The sequence below is a fragment of the Rhinatrema bivittatum genome, chromosome 3 (genome assembly GCF_901001135.1).
Source record: "Rhinatrema bivittatum chromosome 3, aRhiBiv1.1, whole genome shotgun sequence".
NCBI lineage: Eukaryota > Metazoa > Chordata > Amphibia > Gymnophiona > Rhinatrematidae > Rhinatrema > Rhinatrema bivittatum.
In genome coordinates, this window is record NC_042617.1 from 532482006 (window position 1) to 532497938 (window position 15933).

The window sequence follows — 15933 nt, forward strand, 5'->3', positions numbered from 1 at the left end:
GGTGGTCCAGAGAAGGCCAACCAAAATGTTGGGGGGGGTGGGGGGCTCCATCAAATGGCTTATGAGGAGCTGTTGAAGGACCTAAATATGTGTACCCTGGAGGAAAGGAGGTGCAGGGGGAGGTATGATACAGACCTGCAGATAATTGTGCATCATTAAAAAAAAAAACCTTCCAATCGACAAACCTTTTCCATTGGAAAGAAATCATTAGAACTCTAGGGGTCACAAAATGAAACTTCAGGGAGGACGACTCAGAATCAATGTCAGGAAATATTTCTTGACTGAGAGGCTGGTGAATACCCTTCCGAAGGAGATGGTGAAAGATTTCAAAGGGGCATGGGATAAACACTGTGTGGATCCCTAGAGGATAGAAACGAAGAGATGAGTACATGGGGGGGTAACTTGCTGGTGTGGAGGTTTCTACCCTTAACAAATAAACCACAACTCCATCATTGCTCTCTACTTCAATGGCAGGGACAAAGGAGGAAAAGGGAACTAATTATGGACAGCAAATAACTAGGACATCGAATTTTGCAGTCTGGGAAAAATAAACCGAGGTAACTTGCTGATGCAGCTGTTACTACCTTTAACCAATAAGCCTGAAACTCTTGATGCAACTCCAGCATTACTCTCTGCTTCTACAGCACAACGTAACGGGGAACTGGGCTCTATAACGGCAACCAACAAGGGCCCTGACTTTGACAGGCTGGGGAACTTGTGTGGCTCAGACTGGATGGGCCATTGGTCTTTTTCTGCAGTCATTTCTATGTTTCTGTGTTACATTGTATGGAACGTTCTGTTTATGGGTTTTGCTGTCCATCGCTTCTAGTCTCAAGAAAAGAGCTTATAAATCCAATGAATAAGAGATTGCTTCCAAATTGTGCAATATTAAGGTTCTGCAGCAGGGTTAAATCTCATTGGAACACTTGTCCAGTAATATTGCAGGCACCTTTTATAGGAAATGTCCATGCATTTTTAAGATGGATCAATATTAAATGGTAACATGCATTAGAAATTTCCATAGACCTGACACCCACAAGTCTGTTTCCTTGCCCATATGTAAAGTAGCGCAATTGCCGTGTCTGCATTGACCTGAAAAAGGGGGTTTAGCATTCCAAAGCTAATAACAAAAATTAAGTTAGTCCAATAAAGAGGTAGCGTCTACAGCTTTTTTTGTTGATTATTTCTACTGGGCTAAGCGTGAAATAGAACATCTGCTGCCCAAGGCTTGCTTTTCCTGCAGGAGGAAAAAATGACTCCAAAAATAAGAGAAGAAACCTTGCACATGCACTGAGCTGATGTTGCTTGGGGCTTACGTTTGGCCCTCACAGTGATTCAGAAAAGATTTCTGGAATGGAGGTGGCATTTATTTCTTTGGAACAAGGGTGGGGGGATAGCTAGTTCGTATGTGTGGGGAATTTTGTGAAAAGGAAGGGTTTTGGCAACAGCGATAAGGAGAGATGGGATTTTTGGCATCTAAAGTGCTTTGTGAATTTACAGATCCTCATTTTATGGCATGCATGTTTTTAAATTGGAAAAAAAAAAAGCTTTAATCTGTAATTGCAGAGCTGTGTTCTCAGTTAAGGTTCTGGAAACAAATTTTGTAGCCAATGTTGAATTAAAGGAAAGCATTAGATTGCAGCCATGTCGATCCAAGGGCCCTGATTCAGTCACTTTAGAAGTGCATCCCAAGCCATGAAGAACAGGGCTCGGAAATGTAAATATTTGACTTGGATTGACTCAGGTAATCATTCTGTTTTGACATATTTCACATCTGACTCTAAAAAATTTTTTTATTGGTTCAGATTCATTCTAAACTGTGCAAAGTATTCAAAGACAGAGCAACCCTTATTCAGTTGCAAGCCTTCAAATCCTTGCATCCAGATAGGAGTCCTGGAGCGAGTGGTTCGGGTCTATCCAGATCTCTGTGGCTTGTCCTGCTTTGACTCTGATCTTCAGAGCACACCAGTCCCCTAACATACAGGACAGCAGAGAAGAGCATTTAAAACCCAAGATCTGCTGGCTGCCAAGTGTCAGGAATGCACTTCATCAGCTTCATCTTATCTTCTGCTTTTCCAACAGAAGAATTCAAAGAGTGTTGCAGCAGAATTTGAGTCTACAATAGGTGTAGGGTACATAGGTGATTTGAAAACATAAATAATGCTAAATTATATTTGCATCCGCACTTTTCAGGCACATTAGCCACTCCTGTTGCTTTACCTTTTGAGAGATGTGCAGAAGCTCAATGTTTCTGTGGAAGCTGCAACTCAAAAAGCCAAAGACTTGAGGGAGGACTCCTAATTGACCCTCTAGCTTGCAGACCTCTCTCTTTCCCTGTTTTCCAGTTATCCATTCCATGAATGTTTTAATCCTGCTGACCTTATCTGATTCTCTGCTGACAAATAAGGACTGCAGCTTCCCCTGAATGTTTTTGGGACCCTTTCAGAGTTGGGCTAGTCATGTAGGAACGATTGGTGAAAAGCCCCAGGGCAGCTCTGTTGCCTGTCTGGTTGCTATTCCCGCTGATTCAGCTTTTATTAAAAGTAGACGGAGGGGAAACGGCTAATTCCTGTCTGCGCTGCTCTGCTGCTGTTTTGCGGGCTCCCTGACTACCAGATTTTCAGCCAGGCTCATGATTTCCCCTGTGGTTTCCTTGATGATTGGGGGGGCAGTTTGCCCATGTGCCCAAGTATTGTAGCATGTAGGTGTGTTTTACATGTGCTATAATTACTTTAGGTGGATGCATCTGTACTTAATATTTGATGATCCTCAGAGGTATTTTGATATTTTAAATTCCTCTGAGGTATCTTTGTACAGGAGTCATGGAGTGAGGGTGAAAGGGGATAGACTTGAGTAATCTAAGGAAGCATTTCTTTACAGAAAGGGTGGTGGAGACAAGGTCCATATCTGAATTCAAGATAGCATGGGTTAAACACAGAGGATCTCTAAGGGAGTGGTAGGGATTGTAGTGCTGAGCACTTGTGTGGATGGACTGACTAAGTCATATTGTCGTCTTCTGCTGTCGTGTTTCTATGATCTCCTCCATATGTAATATACTACTTGCAGCACAATGTATATGAGGTTATTGTTGCATCTGTGTGGTTATTGTATTCTTTGGAGAAGGGTGACTCGGAATGCTTTTGGATTCTGTCTAGGATTTTGCCACCAAAAGTTTCCAAATTGCTTGGAATGACCATGACTGGCCATTGCAACTGAATCGGAGGCTTTGGCAGTAACGCGTTAGACCTGTAAAATTGTCCTGACTTCTGATGAGTCTTCCACTGTTAACCCAGGGTTAATGTGCAGAAGTGAAAGATGCTGATCACAGCACATGAGATGTTTAAACAAAATTCTAACCTGAAAAATGAGAATGCACTGCCACAGACTCTTAACTAATAATTAACCAAATCAAGGGGCAGATAATAAATAAGAATGAGGCTTTTACATCTCTCTGCTCTGCAGTAATCACCGTTATGTGTTGGATACTTTACTTTAAAAGAGGAAAAACAGGAGGCTGCAGTTTTGTTTTGAGGGGCAGCAAGGAGTTGCTTGTTAAGAACATAAGAAAATGCCATACTGGGCCAGACCAAGGGTCCATCAAGCCCAGCATCCTGTTTCCAACAGTGGCCAATCCAGGCCATAAGAACCTGGCAAGTACCCAGTCTTGTCTTAGTCGGTGGCTTTCATCATGCGGTGCAGTTTGTTTGTTGCAGAGTCCAGGATCCGTGTAGATAGTGCTGAATCTGCAGGTCACTGAGCAGGGCTGCTATTCAAACAGTAACACGGTGTCACCATGCATGTTGTAATACCACCATCTGGGGGTGATAAAAGTTCGACCTTCAGTCCCAAAGGTCATGCTACACTAAGATTCAAGTTGATACCAGCGGGCTGAACCGGAGCACAATATCCTAGTTGTAGGTCCTGTTCTAGTTAGTTGTTTTTTTTTCTAGTCGCATGGATTCGTGCCATCTGGACAGGCTGAGTCAGTCTTGTTTTTACCCTATTACATGAATAAACCTGTTCTTTTTCTCTTAGATATATTGAGGTTGGTATTCAAAGCTTTTGTGCGCGTAGCTTTGAGTTCTGTGCCCAAAAGCCAAGCTCTGAAATTTTACCCCCTCCAACCGCATACGTTTTGTGCAGACTAAAAGGGACGTCAGTGGAGCCATGCTGGCAGCAGGTCTATACTCTAGCTGGTGAGTGCACATATTTAAACACACTCTGGCTAAAGTTATCCACACATGTATGGTTAGAAAACTAGCTCTCTAACTTTACCCGGTTAAAGTTACACGTGTGACTTGATCAGAGTATATTTTAACAGGAGGCTCGTGCACATACATCGCACTAAATATCCGTGAGAAGTTATTTGCATAACTTATTCTGGATAAATGTGCCACTCACCAGCTTACACAATATTGACCTTATTAGAACTACTAGTCCCTGGATGCAAGACTGGCTCAGCCTGCCTTTTATGACAGGGTGCTAGTTGTTACCCTACACAATAATCATTCTAATGCTTCAAAACAAAAATGTAGTAAAGCTAAAATTCTTTCTAGTTCTGTCCCTACTTGTTTAAAAAAAAATTTGATTCTGAAGAATTCTCCACTATTGTACACCATTCACAGTTTCTTTCCCTGCATGGTGGTTCCATTCAGAATCTTAAAAATGAGATGTGTATTAGCCAATCGAATATCTTTAGCAGCTTGAAAGCCAAAAGGGAACTGGATGGCTCAGTGGATAGATCCAAGGATACTGAGCCATTCAAATCCGAGTCTGGTCACTATCTGAAAAGGGGATGGCCTTTGTGAAATGAGTTGGCGGTGTCAGACCACAGGTGTCCACATTGCTAAAAAAAAAAATATATATATATCCTCATAGCAGGAACCCTTTGTGGCAGTCTCAGCAGAAAAGACACTGCAACAATAACTTCAGTACTTGACTTGTTAACGTGCCTTGATCTCAGATTCAAAAAAGGTGCGTAATTAAATCCAAAGCCAGCCCTCCATGCCTGGAGCTGGTGCCTCCACATTCAGGCCCAGGTACATTGGCAGGGCTATATGGCAAGCTTGCGCTGTCACTTTCTGTGCTCTGCCTGCTGTGTGAATAAAAGAAGGATTTTGTTTTTCACTGCATTCAGCTCAGCACCTTTCAGCAACCCTGGCTTGACTAGATTAAAAAGAAACCCTCAAAAGAAAAGTTGCATGTCAGACATTTAATGGTACTTGAACGTAAAAACATACACCACATCCAACCAACACTCATATATAAAAATAACCAAACCATTGAGCTAGCAACTAAAGCACGAAATCTAGGAGTAATAATTGACCCTGAACTAAACATGAAACAACATATCTCCTTGAAAATAAAGGAAGGATATGCGAAACTGCTGATCCTAAGAAGACTTAAACCTCTACTTACACTAAACAATTTCCGCACAGTTTTACAGGCAATGATATTCGCAAGTACAGACTACTGCAACTCCCTACTTTTAGGATTACCACAATCCACAATTCGGCCACTACAAATATTACAAAATTCAGCTGCTAGAATTTTGACTGGCAAAAAAAAGAATGATCACATTACAGGAACGCTTGCCAATCTACACTGGCTCCCAATTGAACAAAGAATTCAATATAAGGCTTTATGCATAATACATAAACTAATCCATGATGAAAAAGCTGACTGGCTTAACACTGCTCTGCACGTACATGTCCCACAAAGAAACCTGAGATCTGCTAATAAGGCTCTAGTAACTGTTTCCTCTGTCAAAACAGCACGCCTCATGCAAGTTAGGGAGAGAGCACTATCTCTGGCTGGCCCCGTGCTATGGAACACCATGCCACTCGAAATAAGGCTGCAGAGAAACTTCAAAATATTCAAAACCAATCTGAAAACCTGGCTATTTAAACAAGCTTTTTATAAAGAGAAGGAAAAAAACAGTTGATTGATTAGGATGCACCAAACTAGACATTGTTTTTTGTAACGTACAAATGCACATTAAGGTTAAATTCTTTCCATCTAATATGCTCCATACAGACAAAATTAATGTACACACATAGTTTATTGAAGTGAATTGTTACCGCACTATGATGGCACATGATTAATTGTAATCTATACCACTTACTTTATTCATTATCATGCCTTGCTGTAAACCATTGTGATGGTTATCTAACGACGGTATAGAAGAGCTTTTAAATAAAAATAAATAAAAATACTATTGCCTAAGTCATTATTCTTAGCGGTGGGCTTATTCCTTTAGTAATTACACAAAAATTCAGCAGTCCTGAGTCAAATCTAACAAGTAGGAAAGGCTTCAAGGACATTTTCTATTACAAAACTGAATGCCAACCAGCAAAATTAAAAAAAAAATAAAATAAAATAAAATTCAAACTGTTCATTGGGTTTCTGCTTACAGCTAATGCCTTTTAAACTTGGCTGCTGCTTTGCCACAGAAATATTCTGAGATCCATATTCAGCCACTGTGCGGCTTGACTAGTTAGCCGGATAAACGTATCTGACTAAGCAAGAAACCTGTGAGGGAGTTGGTTGGACCATTAGATGACCGAGAGGTTAAAGGGGCTTTTAGGGAAGATAAGATTCATTGCAGAGAAACTAAATTAATTCTTTGCTTCTTTGTTTACTAATGAGGATGCTGGGGAGATACCAGTTCTGGAGATGGTTTTCATGGGTGATGAGTCAAACTGTACCAAATCAATGTGAATCTGGAACATGTAGTAGGCTAGATTGGCAAACTAAAGAGTAGCAAATCACCTGGACCGGATGATATGCATCCCAGTGTTCTGAAGGAACTAAAAAATGAAATTTAAGATCTATTAGTTAAAATTTGTAACCTTTTTTTAAAATTTTTATTTATTTTTATATACAGACATTCGATCTGAGATATCACATCTGTTTACATTCAGGTACGGTAGGTATTTCCCTATCCCCAGTGGGCTTACAATCTAAGTTTTGTACCTGAGGCAATGGAGGGTAAAGTGACTTGCCCAAGGTCACAAGGAGCAACAGCAGGACCTTTCATTTTAAAATCATCCATTGTACCTGAAGACTGAAGGGTGGCCAGTGTAACTCCAATATTTAAAAAGGGCTCCAGGGCCGATCCAGGAAACTAGAGACCAGTGAGCCTGACTTCAGTGCCAGGAAAAATAGTGGAAAGTGTTCTAAAGATCAAAATCACAGAGCATATAGAAAGACATGGTTAATGGAACACAGTCAACATGGATTTACCCAAGGGAAGGCTTGCCTCATAAATCTGCTTAATTTTCTTGAAGGAGTTAATAAGTGTGGATAAAGGTGAACCAGTAGATGTAGTGTATTTGGATTTTTAGAAGGCGTTTGACAAAGTCCCTCATGAGAGGCTTCTACGAAAACTAAAACGTCATGGGATAGGAGGCGATGTCCTTTCATGGATTACAAACTGGTTAAAAGACAGGAAACAGAGAGTAGGATTAAATGGTCAATTTTCACAGTGGAGTGCCTCAGGGATCTGTACTTGGACTGGTGCTTTTCAATATATTTATAAATGATCTGGAAAGGAATAAAGATGAGTGAGGTTATCAGATTTGCAGATGATACAAATTTATTCAGAGTAGCTAAATCACAAGCGGATTGTAATAAATTGCAGGAGGACCTTGCAAGACTGGAAGATTGGGCATCCAAATGGCAGATGAAATTTAATGTGGACAAGTTCAAGATGTTGCATATAGGGAAAAATAACCCATGCTGTAGTTACAAGATGTTATGTTCCATATTAGGAGTTACCACCCAGGAAAAAGATCTAGGCCTCATAATGGATAATACATTGAAATCGTTGGCTCAGTGTGCCGTGGTAGTTTAAAAAAAAAGTCAAACAATGTTAGCAATTATTAGGAAGGGAATGGTGAATAAAACGGAAAATATTATAATACCTCAGTATCGCTCCATGGTGAGACCGCACCTTGAATACTGAGTACAATTCTGGTTGCCGCATCTCAAGAAAGATATAGTTGCGATGGAGAAGTTGACCAAAATAATAAAGGGGATGGAACAGCTCCCCTATGAGGAAAGGCTAAAGAGGTTAGGGTTGATCTGCTTGGAGAAGAGAAGGCTGAGGGGGGATATGATAGAGGTCTTTAAAATCATGAGAGTCTAGTACGGGTAGATGTGAATTGGTCATTTACACTTTCGGATAATAGAAGGACTAGGGGGCACTCCATGAAGTTAGCAAGTGGCACATTTAAAACTAATTGGAGAAAATTATTTTTCACTCAACGCACAATTAAGCTCTGGAATTGTTGCCAGATGATGTAGTTAGTGTAGCTGGTTTAAAAAAGGTTTGGATATATTCTTGGATGAGAAGTCCATTAACTGCTATTAATCAAATTGACTTAGGGAATAGCTGCTGCTCTTACTGGCATCAGTAGCATGGGATCTTCTTGGTGTTTGGGTACTTGCCAGGTTTGGCCTCTGTTGGAAAGAGGATGCTGGGCTTGGTGGACCCTTGGTCTGACCCAGCATGGCAATTTCTTATGTTCTCCGGCTAAATGCGTCTGTGTATGGATTTCTCTATTTTTCTAAGGGCAAGATGCCAAACATGTTTCTTCACAATTAAGCCACCCCATAACCAGTGCCGGTGCAAGGGTATTAGGCCCCCTAGGTGAATTATCTGCACAGAATCCACTTTTCACTCTCCTCATTCACCACCCATCTCTCACTTTTCCCTTGATCAAGTCCTGCATCCCTCTCCCTGTACACCTTGTGCACAGTGTCCAGCCTCCCTTCTCTTTATCTCCCCCCTGGTCCATTATCTCTCTTCTCCCTCGCACTTGCAGCATCCTCTCTTTCTTCCTTCACTCCCTACACAGTAGCAGCATCATCCAAATTTCTTTAAGCCTCATTTTGCAGTGCCCTGCTTCTTCTCTTTCCACCTCCTAAGTGATCTGAATCCTTTCCCTCTCTCCACCCCCAGGACCCTCTTTTATTTCTCCATTTGCCCTGCTCCCTCTTTCCACAACTCCCCCCACCCTACCAGCTTCCTCTGTGTCTCCACATCTACTCGGCATCCATTTACCTTCCCTCTTGTGGTGCTTTGCCTTAAAAGTAGGTGGAACCTGGAGGGATTTGCTGTCATCCCAAAAAAAAAAAAATGTTGGTGCCCTTGGTAACCGCCTATTTCATCTAATGGAGACCGAATCGTGCCACTGACTCATTTGCATGGATTCAAAAGCCCATGTGTGCACCAGCTTCATACAATCCATAAGGAAAAAGGATCATTTAAAAAAAAAAAAAAAGTATTACCATTTTGGTTGAAAAATATTATATTTATAAGGAAGTTACAGAAAAATCTATTCAGGAGTTAAGAAAGCTTCACATGAATGTAAGTACCAAAAAAGACAAAAAAAATAGTCTTGTTCATATCGCATACCTTGACTTGATGTCATGTCCTTAGTTGTGAAACTTGCTGTTCTCAAACAATACATAATGGGCCGGATTTTAAAAGCTCTACGCATGTAAATCGCCTTACGTGCACCAGGCCTATTTTATAAAGGCCTGGCGACGCGCGTAAAGCCCTGTGACGCGTCTAAGTCGTGGGGCTTGCAAAAAGGGGCGGTCCAGGGGCGGGGCCAGAGGCCTCCATCACAGCGACCATTTGCCGCTGTGCTTGGAGGATCGCATGCTGGCAGGCGCAAAAGGTTTGATAAGAATTTAGGAGGGGGTTAGAGTAGGGCTGGGGGGGGAAGATTAGGTTAGGGGGGAGAGAATGGGAGAAGCCCACGGGCGTCGGTACACACAAGGTGCACTAGTGTGCACCCCCCTTGTGCACACCAACCCCCGATTTTATAACTTTCACGCGCAAGCTAATTAAAGGAGAGAGGGTTTGGGTAGGTCACAGGCATCCTTGGGCTCGCATCATATAGAGGACATGAGCTATCAAATAGATACACAGTGGTACCTCTTCTATGTACAGTGCAACTAGACTGGATGTACTGGAAGTAAGGTGACCATGTCATCCACACCACAGTTGAGTTCATTCAGAGGATAGATAAGGGCTAGGCAATGTTGGTCCTGGAGGGCCACAACCAGGTCAGGTTTTCAGGATATCCATAATAAATATGCATGAGGTATATTAGCATGTACTGTCTTCATTGTATGCAAATATATCTCATGCATTTTCATTATGGATGTCCTGAAAACCTGGCCTGTTTGTGGTACTCCAGGACTGGAGCTGCCTACCCCTGGGATAGACTAATGGGGGGGGTGTGTGCCATGTCAACCTTTGGTAAGAGCCACTAGAAGTACATGGTTTCAAAATCATCACTTATACATGTCCTGTGGCACTACACATAGTCCTTCCTTAATAGTAGGCATTAACAAAAGTGGTTATAAAAGAGGAGGGCCACTTGCTTAATCACACACATGTATATCTAACACAATTCCATGTTAGATAGATCAAGGACATCAGCTCACATTTCTAGCCTTCTGTTTTGGCAATCCTTTATCAGAATCCTGTGAAAGTTATGGGACAAGGTCCCTTAAATTCCTCTGCAGCACCCCACTGTGTGTTCTTGTACAGAGCTGTTATGCCATGCCTCCATTGGCTGACTAACAAAACAGTAGCATATGGATGAGAGATTTGCATGCACTGCCTCCATTGTATGCAGATCTATCCTATGCATATTCCTTCTGGCTATCCTTAAAACCAGACCTGTTTGTGGCTCTTGAGGACTGGAGTATTCTACCTCTGCAGGATACACTCACGTGTACCAGTGCGATGTAAAAATGTATGTGCTCGCACACGCTAATACGTGACAGGTATATACACACACACATGCAGCATATTACTGTGTTCAGCATGTGCCAGATTTGTAATTCCCTCTGTTCTTTCTCTCCTTTTCAGTAACCTGCCAGATGTGACTGCACAGGATTTCCAAAAAGTGGACCTTTCACAGTACAAGTGGATCCACTGGGAGGTGAGCTTCTATAATTACATGAGTAAGGGTGGGCTTACATGTACTGCAGGAGAACAGAATTGGGCCTTTATGAAAGGTTATTGCACTGTGATATAGCTAGTGTAACTTACAGCTATCCAATTAGTGTACAATAAATGCATAATTGTGGGTGGGGTGTGCATTCGTGTGTCCATGTGTTTCATTCATTTGGAGACCTATCGCGTATCTAATGAATGAACGAATGTATGCACGAGTGGTGTGTACCTAATGGATGCATTTTAGATGGGTGTACATACCATTTGTTTTGTACGTACATTCATCTGTTCATAAGAACATAAGTTGCCATACTGGGTCAGGCCAAGGGCCCATAAAGCCCAGCATCCTGTTTCCACCAGAGGCCAATCCATGCTGCAAGTACCCAAAACATTAAGTAGATCCCATGCTTCTAATGCCAGTAATAACAGTGGCTATTTCCTAAGTCAACTTGATTAATAGCAGTTTGTTATATACATGTGAAACGAATGAATCAAATGGACGTCCAAAAACTAACGAATGCACATCCCTAGTTATGGGACATCTGTAAACACTGATTTCAGGACCTTGGACACAAACAGAGCAAATGATTGTGTTTATTGATGTCCATGAGATCATCTCAACACCATCCAGTGCCTGCACAAGTACGTTTCACTCCAGTTTCTTTCTGTAGTTGTAGCTGTGCCGTAATATGATTGCCATAAGCAGATGGTTTGGTTAAAATGAATCACGTGATGATAGTGTCACAGAGTACTTTTAGGGCTGTGAAATTCAGAAAGTTTGATTCCCACACCAGTTGTACCTTTCATTTTTGGCATCAAGTTAGGAAGAACATATGCTGGACATAATTGAAAAACCCTTTCCATTCGGGGGCAAGCCCAGTAGTTGGATTGCTTTATTTATATGATTTTTCCAAACAGCTTATGTTTAGTACTAAAGACATCTTGCTTGTCTGGACAAGTACATCCCTCCTGGTATCTTGCATATCATTTCATTTCTGTACCACAGACATTTGCTTGCTGTTTTGGACTGACCAGCTTCTGCTTGTACTATTGTATTCTTTCTCCTGACTAGGGAGTCAGGAGAATGACTTGGTGACGAGGGAATTCAAATATTGTGTCCTCTAGACACATTCTAGCAAAAGCTCAAAAGACTTGTGCTAGTATAATGGCTTCTTTTGAGATATGTGATCCATCCTTTATCCATCCAAAAAATGGGGGAAACTTTCAGTGTATGGTCCTACTGGTGAGATTATTACATGGTACTTCCACTGCCCTGGAATAAGTTTCAGCAACATAGGCAAATGTTGTTCCCAGATTCTTCTTTTTGTTTTTGTTTTTTTAAATAATGATCTGCAGAAAGATCTTCTACAGAAGGTGGAAAAATGTACAAGTTATGTACAGTCCATCCAATGCATTATTGGTTGAACGAACAGCCCTTCCCTCCCCAGCATAACCTATACTGTGTAACTTCAGGGGAGGGGAGGGTGTGCTTAGAAACCCAGGCCCTGAGGTGCTTCAGCTGCTGCTTGACCGTGAAAGAGAAATGGGGAGGGTCTCCCTTTTGTCTGTAGTGTACAGCTGTTAATGGCAGCCCTTACAAGAGCTTGGGGAAACAACATGAGAGAGTTGCTCATGCTCCACCTATGGTGGACACATTTTTTTTTTTTTTTTAAGACTGCTCATGGAGGGAGGTGGAACAGTGCACAGAACTCCTTTCTTGTGGCCCTTCCTGCTGTTGCTTCAGGCGCTGTATTCCAGGGCAGTGCGGTTGCGCTGGATCTGTTCAGCCCCACACTGCTATAAGGGGATGTGAACGTACCCTGCCCTCTGCCCTTGATCATGCCCACATTACTCAAGGCCATGTCGAATGGGTAAGGGCCAGTCCCCTACTGCTAACTGCTCCATCTGGGTTTGGCCCATTGTAAGTGCGACATTGTCAGGCTAACTTTTTTTTTTTTTTATGAAATTGGAACTAAATTTCCCTACCGATGATGGGGGTCAGCTCATGATTGATCCAGCTTGTCCCTTATCACTTAATCATCTGGCAGTCCTACTGGTGTTTATATGTATAATGCAGCTCACTGGTCCTGCCCCTTCTAACTATTGCCATGCCTTACTTTTGATCTGCAGCCATGTCTTGCATGCTCTCTGCTGGCACTAAACCCAGTCAGAGTTTATAATTCGGCTACTTGGTCCTTATTCCCACTAGCGATGTCCCGTGTTACGCTCCATTGCTGTCCAGCTTGCTTTTTTTTTCTTTTTCGCTCTGACTAGTTCTCTCCTGGGTTTAGGGGAGGAATGCAGCTGAGCAGGTAAAGATGATTCAGATTGTGGAAGAATATAACCAGACTTTACAAGCGGACCAAAAAATCACCATCTCTGTAGAGATTGAAAAAACCAGAGAAGATCTGCACCAGCTGTTTGCTCATGGAGATATAGTAAGTGTTTAAACATAAGAGGGGCCTCCGTGCGTGCATTTCCAGTGTGACACGATTCACTAAGATGAACGTTGTCCTCTGGCATGAGCGATCAGCAAAACAAATCTGGTATCTTGTAACAGCCCCGCATAAATTAGATGGCAAATATGCGCATAAGTTGCTCCAGTTTTTAAAGAGAAAGTCCACGTATGTCAGAATTCTTTCCTTGTTGGAAAATTATCCCACCGGCACTACCCACGCACAATTGCACCTGCTACATTGCGCGCAGAAATGTTTTTGAGAAATTTTATGCACATCCTTTTGGAAATGCAAAAGTGTAAGTATGAAAGCCCGCCCACCCCCTATCCCAGGAGCAACCTCTACTCAGTCCTGGTAAAATTAAGTGCGAACAGGACATATCCGTATAAGTTTTAGCAGCATATCAGGCAGGTACTTTTCTAAAAGGCCATTTCTGCATAAAAACGTTGCTTTACTCACAGAAAACCTTTTTTGAAAATTACCCTCCCTTTCAGCTAGTTTAGGTAAAGCAAGGTGTGGCCTGGTCATAGCAGTCTGTATGGCCTGTGCTACCTGCATGGGCACTGTTTTGCTCCGTAACTTGCAATCGTAGCGCCTGCTGCAGGTCAGTTTGCGTTTGTAGGGCATTCTGCAATTGCTGCTGCCCTGTAGCCAGGAACTGGATCGCATGCTCCACCTTTCCTGCTTTCCAAGTTGCCTCCAAACTGGATATCTCTCCGGGGAAAGGGGAGGGGAAAAAAACCTGCTGGCCTGTTCAGGCCCTTGACCTGTTGTAGCTTCAGCTAGGTGAGTGGAATTGGGAGGTCCCAGGGAAAAGAAAAAAACTTGCAAGAGTTTTTTTTTTTTTGTTTGTTTTTGGTTTTTTTCCTTCTGATCCTGTGGCTGTGGGCTCCTGCCGTGCTTCCCGCTTAGGCAGGATATCCCACTGCTTCCACCATATGTGGTAACTTGTGTGACAATAGCTTGATAAACAGCCAGGAGGAATAAGGAGGCAGACTCTGGCTGTTTCCTTTGGGGTAGATTTTTAAAGTTATGCTCGGGCGTAGATTTGTTCGTGCAACCCGAGTTTAAAAAGCATTTACATACTTAAAATTGGGTTTCACACATGTAAATGCACTGCACTTATGTAAGTGGGCTTTTGAAAATTTGCTACAGTGTATGCCACTGAATTGTCCATAGGATTTACCCACACAAGTGCACGTAACGCGGGTAAATGGCTTTTGAAAATTGCTACAATAGTAGCAATTTACCCCATAAAGGTAAATTTTAAGACCCGCACATGGACACGCCGATTTTATAACATGCGCACGCCAACTCATAAATATTATAAAATCCACTACCCATGCACACCCGATTTTTATATTGGCGCACGTGCGTAAGGGGGTGGCGATGGACTAGGCCTTTTCCCAGTTCCCTTCCAGTCTGCTCCAATAAAGGAGCACTTTCCCTTCCAGAAGAGCAGGAAATAAAATTCATGGGCAAATGAGGCACTATTACAAAACTGTGCAAGAAAACCGACTTGCAGAGTATTTTTGCTCCCCCTCGTTTCCCCCAGTCCTTCAAACTAGGCCCTGTGTATTTTAGAGCTTGCTGAAACGTCATGTGGCTCCTGTTCCTGGACTTGGACCCCTTGTGACAGCTCTAGAAGGACATCAGTTGTGAAGGCTGTCTTTGGACATTACAGCACAAGTAGTATTCCGCTTTTGGAATAATCGGGGAGATTTTGACCTGTATTAGAATCCAGTGGCATTTACTGTTCTCTCATTTGTTAAAAAAAAAAAATATTGTAAAAGTGAATGGGCAGAAATTTGGAGGAATGTTGCTTCATAATAAATTTCGATGTGGATTGTTTAATAGGGAGCAGTTGTTTACACTTTTGAATAATTCTAAGACTAGAAGACATGCCATGAAACTAACAGGAAGGGGAGTGAAAACAAGGGAGGAGGAATAGCCTAGTGGTTAGAGCAGTGGGCTACAAACCAGGAGACCAGGGGTCAAGTCCTGCTGTTTCTCCTTGTGACCTTGGGCAAGTCACTTTACCCTCCATTGCCTCCCCTCTGGGGATAGAGAAATACCTACAGTACCTGAATGTAAACTGATCTGATATCTCTGATCGAATGTTGGTATATAAAAATAATTAAGTTTAAGAAAGCCTTTTATCAGCCAACACACAATTCAGATGTGGAATTTATTGCCCTTCTGGGAGGGATCAACAGGAAATTGATCTCCCTCTTAGGATCTGCTGGGTGCTACCAGTGACATGAAATGGCCACTGTTGGAGACTGGATGCTGGGATCAGTGGCTCTTCTTACATTCTTATGTAATTCACTTTTCCCCTCACACTTCACTTTTCTCTCCTGAAAGGTGTTTGTCAGCAAGGATTTGGCACAGCATTTTGGGTTTGATTCTGCACCAGAGACATTGAAAGGACTCTATAGCCGCGTACGAAACGGGTAAGGCACTATCTAGAAAACTTTTAGATACAGAGCAAGGACG

At 42.3% G+C, this 15933-nt stretch overlaps 1 protein-coding gene across 9 annotated transcripts in view; it reads left to right on the forward strand.

Annotated features, from left to right (window-relative positions):
* KHK (ketohexokinase) overlaps positions 1–15933 on the forward strand; it is a 40794-nt gene that overhangs the window by 15206 nt on the left and 9655 nt on the right. For 7 of the 9 annotated variants that reach the window (XM_029596312.1, XM_029596306.1, XM_029596307.1 and 4 more), the window contains 3 exons: positions 10895–10967; positions 13273–13419; positions 15802–15890. In XM_029596312.1, coding sequence (XP_029452172.1) covers positions 10895–10967; positions 13273–13419; positions 15802–15890 — 309 coding nt within the window. The remainder of the gene's footprint in view (positions 1–10894; positions 10968–13272; positions 13420–15801; positions 15891–15933) is intronic. The other 2 variants (XM_029596311.1, XM_029596314.1) reach the window with 1 other exon arrangement.